The 18,634-nt window shown below is 40.4% G+C and overlaps 2 protein-coding genes across 5 annotated transcripts in view; one reads left to right on the plus strand and one right to left on the minus strand.

The window, feature by feature from the left end:
• LOC111666241 (serine/threonine-protein kinase PAK 3) overlaps positions 1-7,746 on the plus strand; it is a 41,606-nt gene extending 33,860 nt beyond the window's left edge. For all 3 annotated transcript variants that reach the window (XM_023421522.2, XM_023421521.2, XM_023421524.2), the window contains 8 exons: positions 115-178; positions 1,442-1,490; positions 1,592-1,704; positions 2,651-2,768; positions 2,997-3,096; positions 3,245-3,441; positions 3,572-3,709; positions 4,308-7,746. In XM_023421522.2, coding sequence (XP_023277290.1) covers positions 115-178; positions 1,442-1,490; positions 1,592-1,704; positions 2,651-2,768; positions 2,997-3,096; positions 3,245-3,441; positions 3,572-3,709; positions 4,308-4,397 — 869 coding nt within the window. In that variant the 3' untranslated portion in view covers positions 4,398-7,746. The remainder of the gene's footprint in view (positions 1-114; positions 179-1,441; positions 1,491-1,591; positions 1,705-2,650; positions 2,769-2,996; positions 3,097-3,244; positions 3,442-3,571; positions 3,710-4,307) is intronic.
• A 15-nt stretch (positions 7,747-7,761) lies between these two features.
• Positions 7,762-18,387, minus strand: LOC111666240 (calpain-5-like). Of its 2 annotated transcripts, none has more exons than XM_023421520.2 (13): positions 18,195-18,387; positions 15,599-15,773; positions 15,250-15,381; positions 13,868-14,076; positions 13,281-13,473; positions 13,000-13,190; positions 12,397-12,474; positions 12,106-12,301; positions 11,903-12,025; positions 9,826-10,028; positions 9,197-9,318; positions 8,946-9,082; positions 7,762-8,487 (listed from the first exon to the last, which is right to left on the minus strand). In XM_023421520.2, the coding sequence occupies exons 2-13, from the start codon at positions 15,761-15,763 to the stop codon at positions 8,305-8,307; spliced, it is 1,932 nt and encodes a 643-aa protein (XP_023277288.1). In that variant the 5' UTR covers positions 15,764-15,773; positions 18,195-18,387; the 3' UTR covers positions 7,762-8,304. The 2 variants fall into 2 exon arrangements, with proteins under 2 accessions (XP_023277288.1, XP_023277287.1); XM_023421519.2 differs by having other exon boundaries at positions 15,599-15,787.
• Positions 18,388-18,634: the final 247 nt, after the last annotated feature.

Here is an 18,634-nt window from a genome sequence, read left to right on the forward strand (position 1 = left end):
AAAGGCTCTGCGGTGTTGTCTTCTGTATATTTGCGTGTTTGTGTGAAGGCTGTCATGACGGTGTGCGCCCACACAAGCTCAAACATTATATATCTGTTTTTCTCTCTGACTCAGGGAGTATTGTGAGCGTGGGGGATCCCAAAAAGAAGTACACGCGCTTCGAGAAAATAGGACAAGGGTAAGTCCGTCCGTGATCATCAACCAGTCGTCACAGTAATTGAAATGGAGCAATTTCAGGAGCAGTCAGTCTCACCAGGAGAGATGGAGCTATGGTGACCACTTCAGAGAGGCAGAGGGAGGGTTAGGTTGAATGACTGGGAGAAAAATAAGTATAGAGGAAATGAGAACTGTATCCTGAAATGGCCATGGGCCAGATTAGCTCAGCCAGCTCTTTCTCTCCCCCTGCTTGTCTTTCTGTTTTTTAAGGTCCTCTCTCCCTGTTCACTACACATCTGCACAGATAAAAAACTGCGTGGTTCTTATCTGTTTTAACGTGCTCACTCTTTCCACATTTGATCAGGAAGCTCTTATCTTAAACAATAGATAACTGTCTATTTACTCTCCACCAGGTTATCTTTAACTTATTAGTACCAGGAACTGTGCTTCATTATTCATAGCCTCTGAAGGTACACAGGTGCAGCTTACAGCAAGACAAACAGAGAAAGTGGAAAGACTAGAGGCCTAGGTGAAGGTTTTCACTATCATGAGTTTCACTTCCAAATAAGGTCAGAATGGCTGCATACCATTCCTTTGACCAACTATTGGAAACCATACACTCCTTGTGCATTCAGTATAAGTGCTCATCACTGCTAAGGTAATCCAATATAAGTTTCCATATTGCACACATACAGTTCGCTAAGCGTCTGGCATCAAGTGTAGACTATTTTACACTATGGCGTCTCTGCTAATTTATTATTTCATGACATCATTAGCACTTCATTTTAGCTAGTGATATTTTAATATCAAAGGAATAAAGGCATTTAGCCACCACGCTAACTCGTCCACTCAGTCTGACTGCCCTATCCCAGCAGAGTTCCTGTTTTCTAATTAAGTTAAATCAAGTTGTAACAACCAGAGTATGTCTGTGGCCTGAATATTAACTAGTAAATCTGATGTATTCAATGTAAAATTGTTCTTGCATTTACATAAAATTACTCTTTCTCTATATTAATCTGCAGAATATACAAATTTAAGTGGCTCATACTGTCGTTCTGAGCCCAGTTAGCACTGCTCCTGTAGTAGCAGCACGAAATGATGATCACTTTAATTTTGCTGATGTATATGCTGTAAGTCTCTTATTCCTCACGCTTTACAGGCAAAATAGTAATCATATAATAACACCATTTAGTTTTGGTTACACTTCTTTATGATTATCAGTGTCTATGTATAATACATAAATGATGTATCATTGACGTGATTTTGATTTGTGTGTTTTTTACAGAGCATCCGGCACTGTGTACACTGCCATCGATATCGCAACTGGCCAAGAGGTACAACACTCTGACACTGTATATTATTCCTTTTTTTCCTCACTAAACCATCAGGCTTACATTTGTTCTGAGCTGCAAATTCCTCCCGTATGTTTTCTCAGGTGGCCATTAAGCAGATGAACCTGCAGCAGCAGCCCAAGAAAGAGCTGATCATCAATGAGATCTTGGTGATGAGGGAAAACAAGAACTCCAATATAGTGAACTACTTGGACAGGTCAGTTTTAGATTTCTGATCACCACAAAACAACATTTCAAATCATTTTCCTGGAGCCCAAAGTGACGCCCAAACCACAGTCCAAAGATCTTGAGTTTCATGTCATATATATAACAGAGAGAAAAGCAAATCCTCACATTTGAGAAGCTGAGACCAGCAAATGTTTTGCATCTATCAAACCCCAAAGTTATTCTTAATTCATTTTCTGGCCATTTAATTGAAAAATAGTTTTAGTACTTGTAGTTTTACATATTATCTTGCTCCTGCACGCATTTACATGACATTGGAAATACAAGGCTGATACAAAGATTTCATAAAACTCAGAGAAGACATTAGCAGGTTAGTGGCACAGCTGTTGTTGCTTTTCTAGCATATGTAAAATCATTTTTGCATTTTTTGTTTTCTAAGACGGTTAAAGGTTCTAACACGACTCACACAGCTGCATGAATGTATCTGATGTTAACTTGCTAAAAGCAACTGACTTGTCATCATAAGTTAAATGAGGTCAATGTACGTTGTTACCACAATGACATTGAGGGATCCTCTATGCCTCCTTCTCAGGTCTTTTTCCTTTTCCTCATCTTGTTCTTCTTCTTTTTCCCTCTTCATGGTAGTCAGCATTCATCTAAAGGTGCATTACCGCCACCTGGTGTTTTAAAAATCAAATAGGAATTAAACATCCCGAGTTTCTGTCACATTTTAGTACCTGGTTTACTCAGCTCTGATTTCTGAACTGTCCTGTTGTCCTGTCCAGTTTTTTTTTTTTTTACCTCTAGCAGTAACATGTCTGAGGACCTTCTACCCTGTGTTAGAAATTAACTCTGTGTCAGGCTATCAAAGCAACAGCTGAGCTGAACACCACATTATGAAAGGCCACACCAGTTCAGAACCACAAGAATTTTTCAATTTTTTTTTCTCTTTTCCCCTCCCTCTTTCCAATGTTTAGTTACTTGGTGGGAGATGAGCTATGGGTGGTGATGGAGTACTTGGCCGGTGGCTCGCTGACAGATGTAGTGACTGAGACCTGCATGGACGAGGGCCAGATCGCTGCGGTCTGCAGAGAGGTAAGAAGCCAAGTTTACACATCAGCAATACTGCCCACTACTTCTGTAGCTATGATGAGCTGACCCTTAAATTCAGGTGGGCACATTAAAAAAAAGCATGTGAACACTTAACCAGCCAAGAGAAAAAGACAGTCCAAATACTCTATGTGCTTAGTGCAGGCTTCCCTTTGTGTGTGTGGGTGTCGATCAGATATATATTTTTAGCTTTTTTTTCCTCCCTCTTCATAGTGTCTTCAAGCTCTAGACTTCCTACACTCCAACCAGGTGATCCACAGAGATATAAAAAGTGACAACATCCTCTTGGGTATGGACGGATCCGTCAAGCTTAGTAAGTCTTTACTTTTTTGACATTTCTGAATTGGTTTTAGCGTGGAAGAATTACAGTAAAAAAAAAACACCATTAATGACAAACAAGTGGCTCAGATTCAAATGTTTAACACACCACGGCACCTCTCTCCCTCTGCCTCCCCCTGCAGCCGACTTTGGCTTCTGTGCCCAGATCACTCCAGAGCAGAACAAGCGCAGCACGATGGTCGGAACGCCCTACTGGATGGCACCGGAGGTGGTCACTCGAAAGGCTTATGGCCCAAAAGTGGATATCTGGTCCCTGGGAATCATGGCGATAGAGATGGTGGAGGGAGAACCGCCCTACCTGAACGAGAATCCACTCAGGGTAAAACACAAACAGGACTCAAAGCTTTAGCTCGCTGGTCATACAGTATGCATGAAAATGAAATATTCAGATTTTTTTTTCTATAGTGCCCTCGTTTGATAATCTGTTTTGACCGCCTCCATCTTTCCAGGCGCTGTACCTGATAGCTACCAACGGGACTCCAGAGCTGCAGAACCCAGAGAGACTGTCATCCGTGTTCAGAGACTTCCTCAACCGTTGTCTGGAGATGGATGTGGACCGCAGGGGCTCTGCCAAGGAGCTGCTACAGGTGAAACTGAGACTCAGACCCAAAAATGCATGTACACAGTTTTGCCACACGTATTATCTTGTACATGAACTAGTCCTGCACCATGGGGGTGATATGGCATCAACCAGGTTGCGTTGGCCATGGACAAGTAGTTAGTCAGGTGTTGGCTTGCAGGAAAATACCAAAATATTGTGGGGAAAATTTGACAGTCAATACAATCTTATTCTTGCAAAATCAAAGTTCAAAGTAGCCGATGTGATTCTTCAGGATCTTTGGGATTTTTCAAAACCATTTAGCAGAAAGCACATGTCCATAAAACCAAACGACAATAATAAAAAAAAAACCTTTCTTAATCTTACTTGATATAATTTGTGTTAACATGAATAATTTCACATGTAAGTGCACAAACACTGTTGACTAATGTTACTTGTTCTCCTGGAATTGCTAGTTAATATTGCTAAAGATGGCTTCAAGATCAAGATTTTGCCTCCTACCTTTGCCTATCTTCTGCTCTGATTTGGTAACATCTGGAGCAGATGTTACCAAATCATCACTAAATGTCAACTTTTTTATATTTTTGTAATTCTGTAGTTCTTCATATCCTCTCTGTCCTCTACAGCATTCCTTCCTCAAGCTGGCGAAGCCTCTATCCAGCCTGACGCCTCTGATTGTAGCCGCGAAGGAAGCCATAAAGAACAGCAGTCGCTAGGGAGTGCCCTCTGTCCGCACCCGAGGCTGGAGCCCTGCCTGTGTTGTGTGCGTTCGTGGGGGCAGAGACTTGGGTGTATGGTTGGTGGGTGGCGTGACAGTGACAGCACAAGGAGGGGGCTTTGTGTGACGTACAGTGACAGCACAAGGACAAAAGACCCCCAGGCCTCAAATGTAGGACGGACATCTGGCCTTGCAGCCTCTCGGCCCATGCTGCTGAAAAGACCTTGCCTCTTCGTTTACTTCTCCAGCACTCTGTACATGTAGAGCAGTCCATCACGTGTGTGTGTGTGTGTGTGTGTGTGTGTGTGTGTATGTGTGTGTGTGTGTGTGTGTGTGTGTGTGTGTAGGGGTGCAGCTACAGGGGAAAAAAAAGTCAGGAATAATTTCACATGACCTATGTCAGCTTTAAACATCCTTCAGTAATCTGCTTCATGTCAGTGAAGAGATACGGGTCTCTATTTCATATGAGCCAACGTAGTTCAGACAGTCTCTGTCATAGAAATCACTGGGGTTCATGAAGGTTACCTGCAGTTCATTTACTGATTTCCGCTCTTTCCAAAACTGGCTACATGCTATCAGGTTTAATGCTCTGACTGTTTCAAATACTGAAAAAACTGAGTTTCCCTACATAAAATGTTGAATTCAACCAAAACTGTAGAACAGCATCCATCTATAATGTGACACAGCCGCAGATCACACCTGCAAATAGAAAATAATAAGTATATACTGTACATAATTTTTCATCATTTTCAGGAGGAAAGTGTTACATATTCAATTGTCATTTTAGTGATGTAGTGACACTGACATGCAGATGACCTGTCACATATTTAAATCAACGTTTGACACTGTAAATTCTGCATAGTCTATGTGGCAGAAATTTTTAGAATAACTATAATAGTGCACATTAACACTCAGTTTCATTACCAATGCAAGCATTTTATCTGCTAATTAGACAGATCCTTTAAAAGCACATGTCCACGTACACTATGGCATTCATTGTGTACAAGCATCTCAAATAGGATTATCCATGCTAGTATTTGTGGGTTTCTGTTTTCTTTTCATGTTGTACCATGTTGTAAATAAATCAGAGCTAAACAGACAGTTCAACATCTATCTTAATTAATGTTCAGGCCTTCTTTTTTTATTTCATCTGACAATTATGTATGAAATAGAAGAAAAGACAAATACTAGATCAGAGACTCAACAGAAATGATATATGTTATCATTTAGATCTCTGTATATGTTGATGGATAGTAAGCTTTTTAAGGGGCTGGTACACAGTGGACAGTGCGTAATCCTAAAAATGCAACATTTCAGATTTTCAAATGAGCTCTTTTTTTTGACAGTGGCAAACAGAAGGTCATGTAATTATTTACCTACAGTGAGTTGGACGTCCAGTGCCACATTTATCACAGTTTCCCAGAGTGTCCTAAGCATCCTCGTGCCCTTAGACCTTAAGCAGGAAATAACAAGATGCCCTTTGACGAAAATCTTTGCCAACATAAAATACACTGAACATAAATTTAGTCAATCCAAAACAACAATCTGCAACGAGACATTGAGGGAGAAAAAAAAATGTTCATGTCATTTGTCCTTTGACAGTTTAAATAACCTTGTCGAAGGTTATGAAAGATATGTATGAATGTATGAATTTTATATAAGAAATGTAAAATGTAGATGAAGGTGGTCGTTTCAGTTGTTCTCCAGTGTGGGAAATGATTCCTCTGTTTTACAGGAGCATGGGGTATTAGTAAATCTTGTGATCTTAGATTGCAGAATACATGACATGACTGTGACTGTGCCAGCAAAATCCTGGCCTTATCTTTCCCTTTCCAGCTGAACAAGCTAAATATTCAACAACATTCATGTCTAATAAGGCACCGGGCACCAACCGTCCTCCTCACCCACCTGCACCCCTCCCTCCTCTTCTCCTTTGGTATTTCAGTGCTCCTCATTCATGCTTCAGTGTCCTTTTGTCTTTTAATGGTGTCTTATGTGACTTTTCTCATGTGATCTATATGTTTGTGGTGAGTTTTTTGGACAGATTAGAGAGGGGGAATGTTATCCACTGAGCGAAGTAGTGAGTGCCATTTCATGATTGTACCTTGAGCACTGAAAACAGAAACTGTGGTAGAGGTTCATATCGTTTCCTAACATTTCCTTCCATACCTGGTTTAGCGTTTAAACTCGTTCCTGTACAGAGGTTATCTACTTTGTGTCGTTATTTGGTAGCTTCGTCAGGCATTTCCCATGTAGCATCCCTCTGTGCGTGAGTGTGTGTGTCTGCGTGTTGTTAGGGGGCTACCTCAATCTGCACTAGAAGATGCCTCACTCGTGTTGTCCACCTTGACTTTGAGGTGCAGGGTAGCTGCTTAGTCACATTGTACCTCCATTGTACAGCAAATGTACAGAAGATGAAGGAGTGATGTTAGACAGGAGGATGCAACAGAATTCATGCATGTAAAACAAACTATACACTGTATCTCATCTTCAAATAGGTTAAGATTGTTAGGATATGTATGTATGTATGTAAATATGACGGGAAAACCCCCCCTTTTTTCAGAATTATGTAACTTAAAATGACAATATTCAGGTTGCTCTATAGTATGTATCAATAAATGTTTTGCACCCTGGAAATCAAAAAGAGAAAAACAAACACACACGCTGTCTCTGCACTCCCGGATCCAGCTCTCCTGTTTGGGCTTTATCGGACACTCCTTCATCTGGACAGAGAGAGCCGATGAATGCAGCACTCTGTGTGCGGGCCCACACAGTCTGTCCACTGCTGAGTGTTAGTACATGTATGTGTGTGTGCGGTAGGTGTGGGTGGCCTGTCAAGGAAGCTTCGCCGGCCCTGGGACGTTTGGCCTCTGCCCCATGTACAGGTCTGAACTATGAGCACAAAGGTGAATTTCGGGACAAGAGACACCGCTGACGTGCCCCTTTTCTGTGGTTGCGCCTGTACATTCCTATCTTCTGAATGTGTAAACCTGTACACGTGGTGTGAAAATTCCTCTATTAATGTGTATCAAGAGAATGGAACAAAGACAAAAAATGTTACTTTTTAAATTATTATCATTATTATTATTATTATTACTCTTATTATTGTCTAGCTTTGTAAAACTGCTGATCCATCTGGCATACCTCAGCAGGCCTTTCCCCATCTTTGAAAAAGGACAAACGATTGAAGGGGAAATGAGGTTTTGGATAAACTATTTTTAATTGTGGTTGAAGCAATAGACTTTTTGAACTTTGAATTGTGCATGGCTGTGTCTTGAGTGTAAAAAAAAACAAACAAAATATTGCAGTTTGGGAACTGGACTGAAATAAAAAGAGGAAGAAAACCAGAGTTGTGACGATGCTTGTTGGCTATCATGATTCTTAGGTTGGATTTATTTTAATTTGTTATGTTATTCATGGTTTTGCATTTTGTTAATAATCATGAGAACGAAACATGATGATATGAACTGATGGAACATGCATTAAAGAGACAGATGATACATGAATTATGAGTTGGGCATACAGTGAGTTCTCTGCATAATGATGATTATATAGGCCATAAATATAATTGTATCTAAGACTTGAATGACAAAGCATTGCCATATTTCTCATAATATTTGAAGTGTAAAAAAAAAAAAATATCTTCACAAGAAAATTGCAAAATCGTCAATATAAAAATGTTTCATAAGTTATTCAAAAGTAATTTAAAAAAAGTAATAAAAGAGAAGATGAAACATTTGATTAAAAGTAACAAACAGGAAGTGACATTCAGTCTATCCAATAGTGCCCTGAAAACAGGTCATACTGCTGTTGGTTTTAGTGCTTTGATGATGGCACGTGTCAAGTTCACACCACACAGCTCAGCACTGAAAATGATTCAGCTGTCTCTCGGGTCACCGGCGAGGTCACATGGCCGTCAGCTGAGTCGCAGTGATGATCCTCACGCCGATGCTCCCCGGCATCTCGTCAGCCATCTGCCGACCTCGCTTCCTCAGCTGAAGCCTCTGAGGATCAGTGGTGTCCTTCACCGACCCGGACAGCACCACTTGGCCCATGAACTCGTCCTTCACTGCGTTACTGTTCCACACCTGAGGAGGACCAGTCAGTTTTGAACATACAGTAGGACACTGTGCCGTATCACAAAGTGATCATAAGGGCTTTGACAAAGGGTTGGTGACTCTCATTTGATTATGTTGAGTTTAGGTAAACATGATGATGCTGTGCTCTCAGATATAGCCAAATAAAAGCTGCCATTACATATACATACAGAAAAATAACAACAACAACAAAAAACCTTTTAATAAGCATGTTAGGGGAAGGTTAACAAGTTCCTTATATTAGTAGTAAACCCCTTTGAAATCACACTGAATTATTGAAAAATAAAAAAAAATGTCTTTGAGCATAAATCAAGGCTTTTTTTTCTGAATCTGTAAAATTTTCATTTTGGTGATACATGGTTTCCACAGGACAGTGACCAACAATCTGTCTGCACTGCCAGTCACTCAGATTAATTACAGTCATAAGGAGCAGATAGGTGCCATCTTACCTCAACAGTTATGGGCTTTCTGGGTTTCTTCCTATAGAAAATGGCGCTGGTTGTAAATTCTGGTTGCAAGGTGTCCGTCTTGATGATGGACTTCACTGACCGGCCTTCACAGGATATAATCACGTAGGGGTCTGCACCTGCGTGAAAACATGTAACAACATGTTTCAGTGAACTACACTGGTGGAATGAAGACTTTTCATAGCGTTTAGGAGACGTGCGGGTGAACTCTAGATTGTGGGACATCCTCCAACCTCCTGTGCTGTCCTGGTTTTGCAGCCCCTCAGCTCCGTGGACGTAGATGTGAGTCACAACTTGCGGGTATCCCAGAAATGAACTCCAGCATCTCACTTTCGGCTTATCCTCTGTCAGCTCCCTGTGAGAGTAGAGGAGAGTTAAACTTCCAGAAGAGAAGCTGAGTTTGATAGTCCAAACATTGTGACATTATGTCTGTGTTTCATAGACACAACACTGACTGGACTTGACAGCTTGGATTGCCTGTATGCGAGCAATCACGATTTGATGCTGTGTTTAGATTTGCCAACAAGAATGTCAGAAACAACGAAAAATTTGGTAAGACAGAAACTTTGGCCAAGAAAAGTAGTGGTAGAGCGATGTTTACAGACCACCGACATCCATTACGGGTAAATTTTTATAGTTTCCACTCTCCAAAACACTCATTTGTGTGCTTTTCTTGGAAATGATCCATTCACCAGTGTCTGAAATGAACAGTCCAAGAACAGCATGTTTCCCATTTCCCTGAAGTGTCTCTTTAGACCTAATAATTGTAAGATAAAACTTACAACATTACATTTCTTTCTGCCAACATTAAGCGGAGCCAAACTGCTGATTCACACCGACTCCACTGTCACCACAGTCGTACCTGCACCCTGAGTCCACGTCAGTGAAAACCCGGATCATGTAATCGCCCAGCGTCTGAGGCCTGAAGGTGGTGGGGATGATGACGTAGCGGCCCTGCGGCAGCATGCTTCTCATAAACACTGTGCGAGCGTTGATGTAGGTGGACGTCTCCACACAATGTTGTGTCAGGAAGTCATGCATCCGATACTTCCTGTTCAGCTCCACCTGGAAAAGGAAAACCGTTTAAACTTTATTTAGTGTTCATTTACTTTACTCATCAAGTATAAAGTCTGGCACGTGATTTTTATATGTGCATTCATTGGTGTTTGCCCATGTAAACACTGGCTCACTGGTTCATATTTAATATAAACACATAAGTATTGTGGTTCAACCAGTTTAGGCTTGATGGACTGTGTGTGGTGATACATGTCATGCTATAACTCAAAGGTTACTTTTTGACACTTGTAAACCCACTGACATCTGAAATAAACACACAATACAAACATATAATACATACACATTTGATAAAAATGTTATTTTATGGATGTTAACCGTTCTAGTGGAGTAATACTTTGCTGTGTATTGCCTACACATATTATTCTTCCCCCTGGTGGCAGAATAGTGAATAAAATCTTGTGTGTAAAGTGTGTATTTTTTCAGTGTTATTGTAAGTTTAGAGTGATACAGTTCTTTTACTGGTAAGATGAGTGATGTGGTGATCAGTTAAGAAAATGAAAATCCTGTTGGACATGCTCCATAATTACACTGCATATACTTCTTGCTTATGCAGAGGATTAACATCATAATCATCGTAGTCCTCAAGCTCCAGCTGGGGACAAACTCAGAGGTTCACTGACACATATTTATCTATTTAATCAAAAGTCTTAAAAACTGGTAATTTGATAAAACAACTATTGAGTAAAAGTCTTCTTTTGACTGAGGACACAAAGAGTAGTGGACAGCAACATAAAACAGAGAATGTGGACACAGTGTCTGGAGTCCATCACATAAAGGAGGAGGACACATCTCTTACACAATGACCATAGATGACAAGGGTTAAATTCAGGTTAAGGCTTCAAGCTCACAGCATTTCAACAGGCCGCGTGCACGCAGCTGTTCACAGGCCCTGTGCTGTGTGGCACCAGCACTTATTGCTGTCCAGAATTTGCCCCTTTGGCAGCACTTCTGTGAGCATGATAAGAGTGTAAGAGTAGAACTTAGCCAGATCTCTGGACTCATGTGAACGTAGCAATCTAATCCCTGCATAAGAGATAAGATCTAGTCTGGCATGTTTTACAGCTGCTTTAAGGGAGAAATGCGTTGGCTTTGTAATTTAATAATCAGTTAAAACTTCTACTGAAAAACATCAAGAGTTAAATAGACTTTATGAATGTCGCTCACCACTGTATAATTCTACCCATAAATGTGTTGTGCTTTTTTTAATCCTTTAGTGAGGTTGTGGTTTCATATATATTCGGTATATTGTCACTCAGAAGGAATGTAAATGAAAGGCTTTTTTAAAATCTCCAGCAACCATCAAATTACACGAGATTTCTATAATGGCTGCACAAGCGCAGCACCAGCACACGGGTTGCTGAACAGCCTGCACCTCGCCTAGAGCCCAGGAAAAAACAGTCACCAAATGTATTTGTTTCCACTCTGTTTTTCAGCTTGAAACAATCAACTAAAGAATGTGCATTCTTTGTGTTTAAATGTATGATTTCACCACTTGTTAAATGGTCTGTTTTGGTTCTGATAAACTGATCAAGTAATGTCTGCCTGTCATAAGAAACACCCAACAACTCTTCACTGTTGGCTCAACAAGTGAGCAGAAAAGTATTGTGAAAGCCAAAATGTGATGAAATGACCCCGTTTTCCCCCAAAATAAACTAACTTTTGACTAACGACCTCATCCCAGACGAACACCATTTCCTCTGTGATGAACTTATCATTGCAGTCAATCTCCTCTTGATCTTTGTGCAATGTTTCACAAACTCTTCAACTCTCTTTTACTGTCATTTGCCCCTGGTTTGTAAGTCTCTTGGTGCTTATTATGCAGGTATATTAGTGGATGTTGGAGGTTTTACACCATATGTTACCTTAAAGACACCGAACCCAATGGTTAAATTTTCTCCTTGGCCAACTTTTCTGTGGATCTTCATGTCTCTCTGTTGCAGGGAGATCAAAACTTCATCGACCTCCTTCGTAACATCAAACAAATACTGTAAAAGAAGTTGAAAAGGAGTGAATATACAGGTGTGCATGTGCATGAACGCAGGTGATGTGAGGAGCGTGCGGGTACCTGTGGGTTCTGCAGGAATGTCTGCTTGTGGTTAGCACAGCCTCCACACCGGTTTAACAGCGGCTCTGCGTTTTTGGTCCAGCTCCCGAAGTGCACGACCTCATTCCATGTCTTGTGGATACTGATGAGCGAAGTATTGATTAGACGGCAAATGTCTGCATCTGTGAAGCACTTGCACCAGTCTGTGAATGACATCCTGCGGATGCAAACAGAACATGCGTGATTACAATGTCATGGAGGAGATAAACTCCGCAGCTGGACTGTTGTAATTCAGGGGACTTAACCACTTACCAGAACTCTCCATCATCCTCCACTGTGATGCCAAGGTTGCCCCTCTCCATGTCACCGACCTTTGACCATTCCTCAGAGCTGACAGACACCAGGCAGAGCAAATGGTTATTGCACTTATGAATCACACAAAATCCACCTTTTGAGTCATTAAATGTGTTTTTTTTTTGTTCACAGAATAGATGCTGTTACCAGGTTAGATATACAGCAGCTCCAGCATATTTCACATTGGAAAAAAGACGGACAACTTCTAAAGCAATGTCCACGTCTCTGCTGTCTCTCCATATGCTCCGTATGTTTCACTAAAATATGGTGAATTACTTCCATCTCAGTTATCATGCAGGGCCCAGGAGAGCTTGTGAGTTCTTCCACTGGTCAGAACTGAAACCTTTGGACCATACTGGGCATACAAAGGGACATATTTTTCTCATCCTTATTGGAATCTGACTAATATGAATTTAAGTTGACCACAGTGTCTTCTCCATGAAGGAAACTATCAACGTTTTACAGTCACCTTTTACATCTTCAGGCAATGAGTTTTCCATTTTATCATCTGTAATGAAAAAATAAACCATGGAGAATAAATTACCTCTATCAGCCTCTCACCTGTCACTCCACGCTCCTTTCCACTCAATCTTGCCCCAGGGGTTCCTCATGCGGATCAGAGGGATGGTTTCGTTCTTGAAGTAGGCCAACAGCCCGTGACCCAAGCGCACCTTCTTCACTGCAGTCACTGAGTACGCATGGCCTTTCACCAGCCCGTTTGCCATCCTGTTCTCAATTTCATGAGGCTGCGCCTGATGAAATTATAAAAACAATCAGTTCACAGTGGCCAGTTTGTCTTAAGAGCAGAGACAAAGCGGTGAACGTTCAGAAACGGAACAAACCTTAATGGAGCAGCTTATAATTCCTCCACGGTCATACACCTTTAGTAGGTCTTCAAACAGCTGGTCTTGTTTTTTCTGTTCTTTATAGTAGGCGCCAGCCTCCAGGTTGATGGCTTCAGCCACGGCTCCACTGAAATCCACCACAGCATCTCCAGTGTTTCCCCCCTCCAGAGACTCATAGCAGCCGGAGAGCCTGGACACAGGGTGCAGGGCAATCACAAGTTTAGAGTTGGAAGTGTTACAGAAATATTAAAAGATATAATGATCTATATTTAAGAATACTGTTGAACACAAGACAGCATTCTATATATTTGTATAATATAATATACAATATTACAAAACACATTTAAAAAATTTTATAAGAAAAGCAGCAATAGTTGTTTTATTTTATCATGCATTATTAATGTATTGTTGCTATTAGTGTTATAAGTAGTAGAACTTGTATTGGTAAAAGGATCTATATTTGTATTTAATAATGCCAATTATTTATAATGATCATTTATAACTTATAGTTATATTTTTGAATATGAAAAAGAAGGTGAAAATCAATGTCTGAATAAGGGACAATCTGGTTTAAGTGCACTGACTTGGCGTAGGCCTTCTCCAGCAGGGCGCTCCAAAATTCATTGTGGTTTTTTGAGTGACAGTAGATGAGTTCTCCGTTAATTGTAGGCAGCCGGTCGTCCACCACCACATCTATCCACTCTCCAAACACCCAGAACTGAAAGTGGAAGATTCCTGCATAGTCCTCCGGGTGTTTGGGATCCCACTCCTGCTCCTTCCAGTCAGGAATGACCTGGAAACACACAAACACAATGCAGCAAATATCAGTGAGACTGCTGAGTCATTTTCAGATAAAGCTACTGTAAATAAAATGGCACGTGGCTCCCAATGTAATGTCACTGACAGATTTTAGTAAAACTACACATATAGCACTCAGCAATGACATAAGTCTGCTTAGACATACTGTACATTATAACAACTTAGAAATACATTTTTAATTTCTACTCTCATACATCAGTCATACAGCATTTAGAGCAAAGGAGAAGAGCCGTGGATATCAGCCTTTTTACACAACACGAACACATATATATATATATATATACATATTTTGAAAGTACAATCTATAACCTATGGGTTGTACTGTATATATAATATATATTGTACAAGGGATAAATGTATGGTATATTTTCCCCACGTTTTCACAAACTCTTCCAGTTATTTAAGGAACACTTATCTTTTCAGAATATAGGATACATAGAATATACACGAAACATTGTAAATAGCATAAATCCAGTCATCAGTTGAAGGCATTTGTGGCTTTAGCAACTTTGTAGTGGTGGCTTGTTCACAATGGTGTAAACAAATATTCGATGCTTAAGTTTATTTCTTTTAGTTAATAAGCCACTTTGGGAACTTTTAACCCGATAGATCAAAAAAGCCCAAATATGTGGAGAGTTTACAATGACTCACTCTGGCTCTAACAGTTACAATCTGCACGCTCAGTTCTCTGAGCAGGAGAGGAAACAACTCTGAGCAGAAAGTTTGTGGCTGACATTTGATTCCTGAGTGTTCAGTTCTCTAGCTTCTCTTCTCTTCCTCCTACTACAAGTTTCTACACACTGTTTTCTAAATATTATTTTGAATTATTTTGAATTCATGGCAGTGGCACAACACAGTAGCTTATATGATAGACTACCATATACAAGCAAAGACAATCTGACTCAAAGTTATGCGTTATTGTACTGAAGGAATGTGGCGTCGTTCTAAATCATGAGTGAAGCCCCTCAGGTGAATTCCTGAGACGTCCAGATTTGAGTTGAGTATCAGCCGGTTACACGTTTCAACCCTAATCCTTTACCCCACTCCTGCTGTCTCATCAGAGCTATTAGCATTATTAAAATTTGGTTACCAACAGCAAATACACCAGCCCTTTGACTCACAGAGTAAATAAATCAAGTGAACTCACCTTCTTCCAAAGGTTTGGCTTCAAAGCCAGACAAGAGCAGGCAGCAACAAACCAGCAGTTCCCCACAACTCCCTGGTTCAGGTCATGGGAACTGATGCCCTCCACAAACAGATGGGGCTCATTGCTTATCTCCTGCAAGAGAAAAATGAACAGGGTGTACACTTTGTTCTTAAGTTTGTAGAACACTTTACCATAAACAAGAAAGAAGAAACAAACCTAATGGAGCGGTGTTATAGGATTTTTCAGTTAAATTGCAGTTTGTATAATTCACTCTATTCTTTTCAGCAGCAGTAATTGCATTTCCTGATGGATGCTACTGATGAACCGCTACCACAGCTGAGTCACTCACCCCGGGTCGTTTCCACTCCACAGTCCCTGGAGGTGATCTCTGATAATACAGCGACGCATTGGTGGCTGGAAATTCTGGATCCTCAAACAGCTTCTTGTCCTGGATGCAGTTCCTCCTCAGATCAGCGTAGTGCTGGTTTTTGTACGGGGCAGCGGAGGAGAACATGGTCCGGATGCTGATGATTCACAGCTGCGGGTTAATGACAGGCACCAGACGTTTTCAGACTTTATATAGTGTTTAGGAGCAGGATCTCTCTGTGGCCTATGACGATGAGCATTTCTGGGCAAAGTCTCCTAGAGGTTTTCCTATAAATCCCTACACTACTTCACTCCCACATCAGCAACAGACTGCCCTGTGACCCTGAGTCCCTCTGGACAATCTGAATTTACTGATGAGCCTACAGTGTTGCATAAAAAAGGTTTTTTTACAGCATTGTAAAATCCAAAACATTTATCTTTGCCAACTGTGGTCTATTAATCAAGTTTCTATGGAAAGAGCACGCAGATCCAAAGCTAAATTTATCTCACAAGTATCTCACCAGAGATACTTTTTCTCTGGATTTTTCATGTCCATCATGACTGACAGGAAAACAAATTAATTACATACTGTATCCTTCACACACACTTCCTGGTCTCAGGCAAACAAGACTGCTCTAAATCCAATAAGATCACTCTATAACCAAGTCCTAAAAGTCTTGGATAAGAAAAAACAACAGTTCCATCACTGTGATCTACTCTCAAAATACAAAATGTTGGGCCTTGATAACCTTGTTATGTTCGCAGATATTCGCTTAGTATACAAGATTATCCATAATGCTGATCCTAAAGCCAACCTTGTCACTTTAAATGTAGCTATTGACTGTCGCATATTGCACCTTGAAATATGCACCTATATCTTCTATCTGTGGTTTTTACTGTTTTTATTGTGGTTTTTATTTTTAAAAATTTGGTTATTGGGTCCTCATACTTTATTTCGTGCTTTTTTGTAGTGTCTTTCGATATATACTGGGTCCCTGTATTTTCTGTATTCTGTCATTTTTCGTGATGGGATCTTTTCATTTCTTGTAAATGATCAATGTCATTGCACATTGTCCCTTTGTTAAATTGAAATAAATAAAATATGTTAACAACAGCCAACAAAAGCTGCCACGTATATGTGATTGGCATTTCATGAGTCAGTTTTAACCTAAACTCTCAAGTATTTTAAGAACAACAGAAATGTGTTTAAGGCCAGAAAGATTACTGTATTTATGACAGAGTCAGTGGTGAATAACACAGCTGTATTCTCTGGGGAATGATGATGTTTTAACCCTTGATCTTTTGTCCCTTCTCACTGACCCCTCAGGACTGAGTTGATTTATATGGATACAGCTTGATGTTTTATTTTTGCCAAGAATAACACATTACAGCAAACCAAGATTACTTCACTGGAAGCAATAAGTTCTCGACGCACATAAAGTTTCTTCTTCATAAGAATCCCCCAGAAGTGGGTCTTTAGAAGTCAAATGTTAAGTAATGAAATGTCTGGGGCAGCAAGAGCACTGACTGGAAAACTTCAAGTAAGAGAAATGAGGAAACTAAAGTGAAAAAGAAACAATAAATGCCAACCGTTCCTCTCAGACACCGCTCTACATTAAGGAAGTTTCCAGGTGTTGTACCTGTCTGTATCGCCCCTCCTACGCACCAGTGGCCTATTTATGCATGTGCATTGCAAGAGCCACACCCGGGCTTTTGACCCTGCGTTTGTTTTGTTTTACAATGGATTTTATTTCCTCCCTGTTATTGTTTTACTCCAGTAAGTGACATTAGGAAGAAGGAGTGTTAAAACTTCAGATGTCATACGCAGCTACCAGACTTTAAACTGAGAAATCATAAACATTCTGTGGCTCTGGTAAGGGGACAGCGTTGTGAGCCTGTATGCGCTTGTGTGTGAATGTTATCTGTTTGAGAGTTCCTGGCTAATGTGCTCAGGCAGGTTATTTTTGGTTGGTTATTTGCTCTTCTTTAGTGGACCATGAGCGTAGTAAACTTTGCCTCACACACTATTTGGTATGATATTCTCTGTTTAACCGGCGTAATATATGTAAAAGAGACAGCAGTTCGTTTTCCACACATTTCTGTCCTGCATGACAGGACACGATGGGAATGTTAAAAGTGTTTTAGTCTCATTCAGGGGTGGCACAGCAAGAAAACAAAAACATCAGATCAGAACCAACTATGGGTATCACCAGGCTGCAGGCATGCCTAAATGTTTTGCCACATTTTGATGTGGAGTTAGTACTGACTTGTATCTGAGAAAACCTCTTAATAAATCGTTACATGGACACAGAGAAGTATGAAATATTGCCAGTAGAAACATTAATGTGAGTGAGCACATTAATAAGGAAGAACTGGCATAGAGGTTTGAGGCAAAACTTTTACTTGCGAAACTAAAGATGTCTCATACAAAAGGTTGTGAAGTGATGGTACAAACAAACAAAACACAGTAAAGGTTAATCCTAGTTAATCCCATGAAACTATAGTGAAGCTAAACACTGTATATAAGATCACTAAAACTGAATTAAAGACACTAAGCTTGTAGTAAAAGCAGCTCTCACCTGTGCTGAGCTGTCTTATCTTGCAGTGCAGTCCTGTGAAGCCTCCTGAGAGATGTGTTCAAATCAGTCACCACATTTCTCTTTGAACATTCGTCACACAAAACGAGGCGTCTGTGACACAATTTTGTCCAAACAAAATCCAGTTTCTTGAGTTTCAACTTCTGCCTGTGAGGACAAACACTGACTAAAAACTGGTCTGACGAGCACCTCTCTGCAGCAGGAGGTGTTATGCAAAGGCTGGTGATTACAAGGAGGGAGGGAAGGGAAGACTGAAACTGAACACCTTCTACCTCCCATTACCCTGCAGCTCATAGGTGAAACAGGCGAAAACTTGTCCTGTTCTATTACAATAACAACAAAAAAAACTTCTATATATTTTCCTCGATGTATGTACTGGATGACACATTTATCTTTGTTAAATCATTTGTTGTGTGTTGTTT

This window comes from Seriola lalandi, unplaced genomic scaffold (assembly GCF_002814215.2).
Source record: "Seriola lalandi dorsalis isolate HSWRI2012SDOR001 ecotype SW California unplaced genomic scaffold, Sedor1 jcf7180002054672, whole genome shotgun sequence".
Taxonomy (NCBI): domain Eukaryota; kingdom Metazoa; phylum Chordata; class Actinopteri; order Carangiformes; family Carangidae; genus Seriola; species Seriola lalandi.

Excerpts from the sequence above, each read along its gene's own strand:
- LOC111666240 (XM_023421520.2), bottom strand. The coding sequence starts at position 15,763 with ATGTTCTCCTCCGCTGCCCCGTACAAAAACCAGCACTACGCTGATCTG. Across the intron at positions 12,475-12,999 it reads AAAGGAGCGTGGAGTGACAG|CTCTGAGGAATGGTCAAAGG; the intron begins GTGAGAGGCTGA and ends GGTGTCTGTCAG. Across the intron at positions 8,488-8,945 it reads GAAAGCCCATAACTGTTGAG|GTGTGGAACAGTAACGCAGT; the intron begins GTAAGATGGCAC and ends GGTCCTCCTCAG.